The sequence below is a fragment of the Crassostrea angulata genome, chromosome 6, assembly GCF_025612915.1.
Source record: "Crassostrea angulata isolate pt1a10 chromosome 6, ASM2561291v2, whole genome shotgun sequence".
Lineage (NCBI taxonomy): Eukaryota > Metazoa > Mollusca > Bivalvia > Ostreida > Ostreidae > Magallana > Magallana angulata.
The window spans coordinates 27105796-27117153 of record NC_069116.1 but is presented as its reverse complement, the minus strand read 5'-3'; the positions used below and the strand labels follow the sequence as shown (position 1 = coordinate 27117153).

The 11358-nt window shown below is 31.5% G+C and overlaps 2 protein-coding genes across 6 annotated transcripts in view; one reads left to right on the top strand and one right to left on the bottom strand.

Moving 5' to 3' along the window:
• Nucleotides 1-429: 429 nt before the first annotated feature.
• Nucleotides 430-9298, bottom strand: LOC128187664 (dehydrogenase/reductase SDR family member 1-like). 4 transcript variants are annotated; one of them, XM_052858076.1, is made up of 10 exons: nucleotides 9185-9298; nucleotides 7321-7447; nucleotides 7121-7188; nucleotides 6272-6415; nucleotides 4696-4775; nucleotides 3869-4001; nucleotides 3197-3358; nucleotides 2785-2875; nucleotides 2449-2529; nucleotides 430-1269 (listed from the first exon to the last, which is right to left on the bottom strand). In XM_052858076.1, exons 2-10 carry the CDS (start codon nucleotides 7427-7429, stop codon nucleotides 1148-1150), a joined length of 990 nt encoding a protein of 329 aa, XP_052714036.1. In that variant the 5' UTR covers nucleotides 7430-7447; nucleotides 9185-9298; the 3' UTR covers nucleotides 430-1147. The 4 variants fall into 4 exon arrangements, with proteins under 4 accessions (XP_052714036.1, XP_052714035.1, XP_052714034.1 ...); XM_052858075.1 differs by having other exon boundaries at nucleotides 7321-7444; nucleotides 9184-9259; XM_052858074.1 differs by lacking the exon at nucleotides 9185-9298 and adding an exon at nucleotides 9024-9053 and having other exon boundaries at nucleotides 7321-7444.
• LOC128187663 (serine/threonine-protein phosphatase 6 regulatory ankyrin repeat subunit C-like) overlaps nucleotides 9288-11358 on the top strand; it is a 20289-nt gene continuing 18218 nt past the window's right edge. Inside the window, exons 1-2 of one of the 2 annotated variants that reach the window (XM_052858072.1) lie at nucleotides 9288-9385; nucleotides 9499-9658. In XM_052858072.1, coding sequence (XP_052714032.1) covers nucleotides 9326-9385; nucleotides 9499-9658 — 220 coding nt within the window. In that variant the 5' untranslated portion in view covers nucleotides 9288-9325. Of the gene's footprint in view, nucleotides 9409-9498; nucleotides 9659-11358 lie in introns of both variants that reach the window. The other variant, XM_052858073.1, reaches the window with a different exon arrangement.

The following is an 11358-nucleotide window of genomic DNA, read 5'->3' as shown; positions in this document are numbered from 1 at the left end:
TTCTATATCATGATGGCTGAGACCTCCATTTCAAAGGTATATGACACACAGCCTTCATTCTCTCTATCATCAGTGCTTGGCGACGGTTTAACGAATTCCTACCCGACTAGTGCTGTGGTTGCAACTAACCAACCAAGTCTGTTAATCCTAATACATACATGTATGGTATTACAACTGTATGTTTTTGAAGTCATCTTGACTGGCACAGTATGCAAAGATCTTCTAATTCTATCTTGAAACTGATTACCATACTGTGCATTATGGCATTGACCTTTATAAATTGTGCACTGGGGTGGCATTTCAAATTGCTTTCATTTTTGTGCCTAAATTTCAAATGTTAGTTGACTGAATGGCTGACATATTTTTCACAAAGGCAAAATTTATACACTTTAAGAACTGTATGTGACAAATAATGAATAAACTCTCAAGTTGCATAGTAGTCAGGTTTAATGGAATAAAAATAGACAACTTACAGAACATGCATGTATAATTCATGCCTATTAAAACTGCATTCTCTAAATACATACACATGTTCTTACATTTTATATTCACACAAACCACCTGGATAAAAGATTTTGAGGAAAGTGTCTTACCTGAGCACACAGTAAGGTTCAATGGTTTTTAAATACAGTACAACACTATGTCATATGATTTATAATTCATGTACATACATCTTTGTACAGCTTTCTGTAAATACATGTACATTTTATATTTACACAAACTGCATGGTAAAACAAATTGACAACATAGTCTTTGCTTAGATTGAGGATACTATTGGGATCTACATGTAGTGAATTCATTTGAACAACATTCTCAGTGTACACAATTATAGGAATGTAGGTCTTTAAAATACATGCAATTCCTACAACTTCAGAGTTTAGGATCATCTTGGATTTAATTATTCTATAATTAATTAAATTGAAATACATCTAATAATTTCTAATACTACAATGCAAAAAATTTACTCTTCAAATGTAAAAGAATAATGCATCAAAAATTGTAAACAAACATTTAGGGACAACCTTTTTAAACATTTTGTTTTTCACCATAGGCATGGATCAAACATGCAACTATGCACAGTTGTTGATGATCAACAAACAACTAATTTCATTTGATTGTGTGCGAGACTGATTTTGGTATCCAGTCACTAGAATTTGTTGCCACCTAAAGCAAGCATCCATGATGGGATCCGCACCCAGTTTGGTAACCAACGGATACCAGGAACCCCAGGAAACTGGTTCACCTGTCGCATACTCTGAACCACACGCCCTAAAAACATAACAATAAAACATTATTCTTCTCTTTATAATATCTTAATTGCTTTCGGTTATGGGTAAATATATTATAAATCTTGAACATACTGCAGCACACAAAAATGTGTCCACAATGATTTACTTATAAAAAGTTGATTTACTATGGATAAAGGCATCTTGAAGTTTTTGCCATGTTTTATTTTTGGGTGTTTCAGAGTTTATTTTACTATATATGGGTTTATATATAACAACATTCTACATTCTATGGCCAAAACTTTCAGCATTTAATGAAAATATTTCACCAAATAAAGATTCCAGCTAAATCTACTTTAATCTTATATACATGTACACAATAATCCTTAACAATCATAATGTTATTAAAAAGTTCAAAACCTTTATGAATGAAATACCATATATCAGGTTTTTTCCGTGTGTATCCAATTTCCGCTATGTTCGCAACAATTTCCAAATCGCAGAAAATAAATCAGCGTAAATTTGATACAAAATTTTGTTCTCTCTTTCCTTATAAAGTAATTGGGTTAATTAAGGTACCCATGACCTGTGTTCAGATAGTTTAGTTCGAGGTAGATATAGCAAGATCGGAGGACAAATGCCAGATAACAGGTATGTTACAAGCCCTATTGTTTATTTAATAATCCATTGACATGCTACCATAAACGGTCACTTTCCTTGCATAAACAGATGTCTAATTATACTTGAGCTACTGATATATGTAACGGATCATGATCTATTGATCTATTGACTGTTTGCATCTACGAAATAATTATCGGTAATTATTTTACATTGAGGTAAATGGTTTCATTGTCCGAATATTACAATATTAAGAGTGACAATTTAGATACTTTTTTCCCTCTTACTTCACAGGTTTAAACAATCATAAATTTTATTTTCACTATGACTTTGGACTAGTGAAAATTTGATTCATGTAAATTTTATATACCGTTCTAGGTTCTGATTCGGGGAAAAAACATGACACGGAAAAAACCTGATATACGGTACATGTATTGTTATATGTGTACATATTTAATGTACATGTAAGTATGCAGAAAAGCTGGGTTAAAATGGAGAACATAATAAAATTATATAAATTATAAACCCTATAAAACAAAACTTAATTTTATTATGTTCTCCACCGGCAGTTAGGTATTTCGTATATATGTATAATATGTTTTACCGTCGATGTCTTTCAATCCATATTCTCTTCCAATTTCAGCTGTCATCAGAATGTGACCAGATTTCTTTATAATGTCTGGATCTGAAAATGAAATATATTTGTACTGGTATATTTACCTTTTTCAAAAACTGCATACATACATGTATCTTTTTGTGATGACACTCAGCCATAAAGATTGAATGGTACATCAATTTAGTAATAGTCTTGATTTTGATTGAAGACCAAAAGTTCATCTAATTGCTTTGCTGATATGGCTATATCTGCTATTAACAGTAAACTTGTTTTTAACATGAATGTGACACTATTAAAATACTACATGATTGCATGTACAAGTACCTTCTGCAAGTTTAACGATACATTTTCCAGAAAATTCAGGAGACTCTGCATTTTCAAAAATTCTTTTCATCAGTTTGGCATCTACCTTAATCTGAAATTTAACAATATGATCTTTGTCTGCATGTTATGCACAATAATTTTGGTCCTATGACCAAGAAAGTTCTGTATTTATAATATTATAATCTCAATATGATATCAACTGATGACAAGCAAAGGTGATGAAATTCATCAATTAAGGTGATGAAATTCATAAATATGTTTAATTTTGAGGAACACTAATCTTATTTGTAGTGTCATAACAAAATTTTCTCAAGCTATTCTTATTTGAATATAAAAATATTACACATTTCTCAAAACAGAAAGTGATAAAGTGGCAACAATTTTTTTTTAATTTTTTAAGAAAATGACAAACTGGTGATTCAGGTCCGGCTGCAGTTTCAAATTTTTTGTCTTCTGCAATGTTCTCCGTAACATTCAGCATGTGCTCTGTTTTGACTGGTCCTGGCCACAAACTAACAAAAGCTACATTGTGCTTCTTCAATTCCAAACCACAATCAGCTGCCATTCTGTCACACTAAAATAAAAAAAATTCTATATTCTTAATTCAAAACAAGCATATACCGGTAAATGAATCTAAAGGGGTGTAGAGGTGTATTAGGACCCTCCTCCCCCTCCACACCCTCCCCCCCAAACTCCACAGGAAATTTGAAATTCAAACTTTTTAAATTAACATTGTAAAGTAACTAATAAAGTGAAAAAAGGCCTCGATCATAACAATTACCCCCCCCCCCCCCCAACAAATTATCCATCAGTCCTTTCAACCTCCAGGAAAAAACTATGTATCATAGCATGACTACAAGCAATGCAAATATATACAATATAGTTGTGCATCCATGCTTATTCATTGTAATGGACGACACTCCCCCTCCTAATCTAAAAGTACTAGATATAAATCTCATATAAATCAATTTCATAAAGCTTGACCCACTTTTACTATATTAAATATTTGCATGGTTTAATGATAATTTCTACAATGCCAGAAAATATTCTCTTTTTGAAAGGATGCTTTTGCTGTAATACTTACAGCCTCCTTTCCAACTCCATAGGGTACATTGAACAGGTATCTCAGTCCTCCGACAGAAGAAACGTTGATGATCAGTCCTTTCTTTTGAGGCACCATTAGTTTGGCAGCATGAACGGCACAGAGGTAGTGGTTTCTGGATTTGAATTCATTTCTTACAGTACATTTATTCATACACAAAAGTACAGGAATAAAACCATACATAAAATGAAAGAAATATAAAATATTACCAACTTTAAACTTGATTTAAGGTCAGACGACACGTTCCTCAATTTTAGATAACTTTTTCCAGGAATTTGTTAATGGTTTACTACTACTTTGACAAGCTTTCTGGCCAAAAATTAGGGTACCTTACCAGGCATTTCTGCAAAATACTAGAGTATGCAATTTCCAATATAATCTTTTTAATAATACACTTAAATTGCTGATATAAAAATAAATACATCTACAGCACAGTGAAATTCACCATATTAGAACTATATCTCCGCCGGGGCGGGGCTTTGAACTCACGACCTCTAGATCCTATACGCTTCTAACAGTGAGCGGCCACGGTTCTAACCACTCGACCATGTACACATGTAACCAAATTCAAGTAAATTTTGATCATTTTTAAAGTAATTATAAAATTAATATTTTTTATTGGAACTCTTTATTACAAGGAGATACAAAAAAGATTCTCGAGGAACGTGTCGTCTGACCTTAATGCCTTGGTTTAATGGTTATTGCCTAAAGGCAAAGACTGCAGCAATGGCACTTTTTTTACACATGCACATAAATACTTAATTGAAGCTAAATAGAGTTTTTTCCTAAGTAAAAAACATAATCTATACCTGAGCCCCACATTATTGACTGTATCCCACATGTCGAGGGGTTGCTCCCAGTATGGTACTCCAATGTTTTTCATAATTGCCTAAAAAAACCAGAAAAATCTTTGGTTCATGTCTGCCAATAATTGGTCAACTCTCTGTATATCTGAATGTCTATGTATCTCTTCATGGAAATGAGTTGTAAAAATAAAATATCAGAAGAATACCTATAAAGGGGATCAATGGTTTCGCAAGTCTGATTAATTAAAACCTTTTCCCTTCTCCTTACAAGCATCAGACAAGTGTAACGAGAAGGGGATGGTTTAATCAAACTAAGGTTTGATTTATAATCATATAAAGTTTATAATCATAAGTTTATGTCAAAATGTATGTACCGGTACCCGGTAATTAGATATAAAAGTTCATATATTACAAGTGCAAATTATCTCCCTTGTTCATTAAGTAAAAATAACTTCAATATTGACTGTACACCAATATTAGTTGACAAGTACATAGTATATTGAAGTTCTGTTTTTCATGCCATATATTTATACTTTTTACATTTGTTTTAACATCTGGTCTATAGTAATAATTTATATATTATGCATAAATAATGGCCCTATAGAGTTTTGTCTGTCCTAAACTCATGCAATGGATAACTTGCTGCATTTCTGTTTTTTCTCTCAATCTGTTAAGATCAATTTATTTACTCTCTCTCTCTCTCTCTCTCTCTCTCTCTCTCTCTCTCTCTCTCAAATGTTACATTGAAATTGTTTTGAAACAAGTATTTCATTATTGTGACTATAATGAAGTTTTTACATTACAGTGAACTATGATATATTATTACTTATTAGGTTAGTTACTGACTCACTACGGAAATATATTGGGTTGATCAATCTCATAGATGGCGAGGCGAAGCCGAGCCTTCTATGAGATTGATCAACCCATTATATTTCCGTAGTGAGTCAGTAACTAACCTAATAAGTGTTTTGTTTTCTCGAGGACTATCAAGCGACATATTTATTCACAAATAGCGATGATCTATGCAAAGCCATGTACAAGATGCCTAACATCTCGTCCAATTTAACTAATGTAAACTCTTCAAAATTTTCATTCTCACCTTTCAAGTACTCTTTTAAAATCTTTGCTTCACCCATGTTTACTTACAATGTTTTGTTTCAATTTTAAATGTTTTCTCCCTTTCCTCTGCAGAGATTTGAGCAAATTTCGACGCTGTCATTTTGTTCTGCTCCAGACAAAACAATGTGACGTCAATATTCTAAGGGCAACTACTCTAATTTCAAAGAATTACAAAGGGCAACTACTCCAAATACTTTAAGAACTTACGGCATGCAGTTTATGTATAAAATACTATGAAATGTATAATGAGTAAAAATGAGTAAGCGAAGCGTCGACCAATGACGGCCATATTGCCTAATATTATTTCTCACAGAACAAATATAGAGATATATGAGGCAATCACGTGCTATGGTTAAACCAATGAAAATGTGACATTTCAGTCCAAGGGAAAACAAAAATTAATATTGTATGTTTATGGACAAAATATATCAATTATATTAAAAAAAATTGATACACTCACTGTCACGGCAGAGTAAGCGTTGTTCACAAGAACATCAAGCTGTCCGTTTTGTTCCGACTTGACTCTCTCAAACAATTTCTCCACTTCCTCATCCTTGCTGTGGTCACACTGTACTGGAATACATTTCCCCCCTCGTGCCTCAATCTGAAATCAGAACAATATATCATGTATCATGTTGTGAAAATATAATGTCCCAATAAATTTGAAATTAGAAAATAAAAAGTTTGTGTACATATATTTGTATATTATTTTGAATATTTTCATCTTATAAATATTGGTTATCACACACCAAATGAAATAATAATAGTTTCATACATACATGTAAATCACAACAAAACATGTCTTTGAATAAGTTTGTTTTTGGCTCACAATGAGTGATGTAATACATTAATTCATGTTTATCTATTAAACTGCATAAACGAATTCAGATATAGTTTGGTCTATTTATTTTTTTGCAACCAAGTGATCAAACTATAATCATGTTTTTTGTTGTTGTGTTTGCACATGCAGATCTATTGATTGATCCATGCCTGCCAACTTAGCATAATGAAATTCCTCTATTAATACATGTACTCTTCAGATCAACTCACTGTTAAAATAACCTCAGTTATATATCTAGAATCTATATAGGATAGTAATGTACAGTAAAACACCCTTATAACAAAGTGCCAGGGACGGGCGGTTTTGCTTCATTATATTAAGTGAATTTCGTTATATCCGTCAAGTTTACAACATATAATCAAGTTCGACGGAATGAAAATCACTTTGCTGTAAGTGTCAATTCTTCATAAGCATGTTCGCTACAATCATGTTTTACTGCACTGTACATGACAATTGGATGGTAATTACCTCCTTTGCTGTATCTGTTAAACATCCTCCCACACTGTTATCTCCAGCTGGTGCTGTTAATGTTCTACCTATATGTAAAATATATATATAAACATATTTATATAAATATAAATAAATATATTAAAGTTTTGTTACCTGTAATGAAGACAGTATATAAATATTTTATATAAATATAAATAAATATATTAAAGTTTTGTTACCTGTAATGTAGACAGTGGCCCCTGCCTCCCCGAGCTGTACCGCGATGCCATGTCCGATACCCCTGGTGGCCCCAGTCACAAGACATATTTTACCCTTCAGGGACATCATTTAATATTGCAAGTATACCTTAAAAATTGAGAAAATCAAGTATTTTTTGTAGTTTTTCCTTCACTGACACTTTTTTCTTCAATGAAGTTTGCCCTTAAAGTAAATAATGTTAATATAATATTACATGCATGTATTAGGATAGACCTTAACACAGCTAGCTAGAATAATTTTGTAAAAGAAGAGGAGAAATGACCACAACTAGGCTCGAACTTTGAACTCTTCAGGTTAAAAACCAACCTCTACCAACTGAGATAATGTATACTATTAGGAGCGTGGCAGTAATGAGCCTATCATTCACAGTATTACAACTTATTAATTATATAAGAAATAATTGGTTTGGTTTTTTTTTTCAACAGCTGTAAAAATTGTATGTTTGTGTTTTGTTTTTGTGCATGTGTTTTGGTTTTGGGTAATACAACAGGTATGTTTCTGCAATAAAATATACCCTATTGTATAATACGTTGTAATATTATTATAGGAAATGGTGAAACAAGTGGCAGAACTGAGGACAGGGGTTCCAATTGAGTACAATCACTAGATTTAGCTACGTAGCTTGAATTACCTAATAAAGTCAAACTTCATTATCTCGAACTGGATGGAACTGTTTAAAAACTTCGAGATATCCTAATATTCGAGATATCGAGGGTAAAATAGTTTTTTTAAAAAAGTTGTTGGGACTAACAAATCACTTTGAAATATCCATTGTATTCGAGATAATGGTGTTCGCAATCGAGATATCAAAGTTCAACTGTAGTACATAGCTTAAATTTATTTACCTACCTGAGTAAGTTTATTTAGCTACTCAGTCATACTTTAGTTGAGCATCTCAGCAATAATTTTCAAACTTTGAACTGATATCTGAAAACGTACAATTCATGAAAAAAAATTCTTGAAAATTTTACGCTTTCAGCGCAATCGCACTAAAAATTCTAAAGCTTTGAGGCTATTAATAACTGTTTATGTGTAACAAACAAACAAATAGCTACTTATAAATAAAATAACAAAGAAGAACAGCTCTGGTTAATTAGCAGTCGGATTTTTAATTAATTGATTAATATATATTAATTCAGCACAATGTGAAGTAATGCACATGCAATTACCTATGCCTCATTGCACACAAAGTGGAATGGAAATTCATGTTTTGCTTAAAACTACTCCAAAGCAGCGATGTTTAAACTATATTTGCGATGGGTTGCCTTTGTAAACTACACATGCAGTACAGATACAGGTTGAAAGCTAGTTGCCACGTTTTGTCTGTTTTACATAAAAAGCGAAATTGCATAAAAGTAGCTAAATAAACCTATTTCATGTAGGTAAAAAACATATTTAGGTAATTCAAGATACGTAGGTAAATCTAGTGATTGGACCTTGGACACTGTTATATACTATACTGTACGTAATGCAGATCTATAGATGCCTGTTAAGTTGATTCTTTAATTATTATCTTTTTTAAAGTACTTATCACATATGTAAATATATTTAAAATAGCAAAATATCACAGAAAAATGTATAGCCATGATCAGAGACATAAATAACATTATTATTATTATCAACATAACGTTATTTACGTCTCTGGCCATGATCAAATGACTGACCTATTCGTTTGCCATCAATTTAGCTGATAAACTGAAAGTAGGTCAGCCTGCTGTTATGCAATGTTTTTCTGTACTGCAGTAATGTTTAGAAGTTTACCTAAGTTGCGTATTTACATGCCATCGTTTTTATACTTTTTTCCAAATATGTATTCAGTCATACCTTCATTGAATCACTGTCTAAAATGAATAGCTAGTCTTTTCGAATAACTTAAGGGTAACATAAGAGAGATCCGAATGCATTAAAATCGAAAGTAGGACATACTCGATACGTTTCTGATGTTATCTTCATAACTTGTTAACTATGACAACATCAACTACTTCGGAGTTTTTAACAGCTCTGAAAAATAAAAATCATAATAAGGTATGATGTAAACATAACTGTACGTAAGTGACTTTTTGCCAATCGTGCAATTGGGTTTGATTTTGAAAGCATGATCGAATCTTTCAACTTTTTGTCTCATTAATTCTTTTCAGATTTTGGATCTTGTATCAAATAGACAGTTAAGCATGAAAAAGAAATTTCATTATCAAAGAAAAGACAGACTGCATGATATAGGTGATAAAATGACAGCATTCTTGTTGACAATCAAATATTGTTATAGAGAAGATGTCACAGAGAAGATGATAGCATCAGGTATAACTACATATTCATTTATTTTTAGAAAATTTACATTCCAAAAAACCGTATTTTTCATTTAGTTTTTGTTATGGTAATTTGATTTGATCACCAGTGCCATATAGCTCAGTTGGTAGAGCACCTGACTAGAGATTAAGGGGGCCTAGGTTCATAATATCCTGTATTATTGTCTGGTCTGTCGATTTTACCCATCCTGTTACTGTTAGTAATTTAAAACAGTATTAACATACCAAACAGTACAGCTGTTAGCATCTCAAATTGTACCTCTGAACATATTGTCAACGCACTCGCCATTATACCTATGGCACGCCAAATTCACAAAAATGAGCTAAACATAGTTTCACAGTCGATAAACTAGGTTTATCAGCTGTTAACTATAGTTTACGGATCCTAAACTAACGATTAACGATTCGTTAACTATAGTTTACATCTGTGAAACTATATTTCATGAATGTAAACTATAGTTTACGAATGATTATCATAGTTTATTTATCTGTAGAAAACATTAACAATAGATTTTGCTGATAAATATAGATTCACATTAAAAATTTTGTTAATGATAATTTACAATCGTAAACTACAGTTAAGAGTTGTTAATTATAGTTTCACAAATCGTGAAACTACATTTATCAGACAAATTCATAAAAAATGAGCTAAACATAGTTTCACAGTCAATAAACTAGACTGTTAACTATAGTTTATGGATCGTAAACTATAGTTACCGACGTTAATCTATATTTCATGTCTGTAAACTATAGTTAACGCTATAATCTATGTTTTACATCTGTTAACTATAGTTAACACTGAAAACAATCATTTGCGATTGTTAAACATAGTTTATCTGATAAATATAGTTTCACCATTGTGAAACTATGATTAACAATTATAAACTATAGTTCACGAATGCAAATTGTATTATTCACAATCGTGAAACTATATTTATCAACTCTAAACTAAAGTTTACGAATGTAAACTATGGTTTACAGATGTGAATCTATATTTATCAGTAAAATCTATTGTTAACGTGTATTTCCAGACAGAAAAACATAGATTTGCATTCGTAAACTATAGTGTACAAATGTAAAATATAGATTAATGTAGGTAACTATAGTTTAGGACCCGTAAACTATAATTAACAGCCGATAACCTAGTTTATCGACTGTGAAACTATTTTTTGCTAATTTATGTGAATTTGGCATGCTTTAGATTTGTAAACCATAGTTTACTGATCATAAAACCCTATTTATCAGATAAACTATGTTTAACAACCATAAATGATTGTTTTCAGTGTTAACTATAGTTTACAGATGGTAAACATAGATTATCGCATTAACTATAGTTTACAGATGTGAAATATAGATTAACGTCGGTAACTATAGTTTATGATCCATAAACTATAGTTAACAGTCGATAAACCTAGTTTATCGACTGTGAAACTATGTTTAGCTCAGTTTTGTGAATTTGGTGTGCCATATATACCTACCATACAATTGCAAGCACTGTCACAACAACAAATATTTCATGGGTGTAATCTCGTCGCTATACTAAAAGTGACAAAATATTTTTTTTTTAAATGTTTGAAAGTGCGCTAATTTAAACTTAACAAAAGTAAATGTTGGAACATATTTAATTACGAAGTTATAAAACTTGATGAAGAAATCAATAAATACATGTAATAAACACAAAGGATATTACAG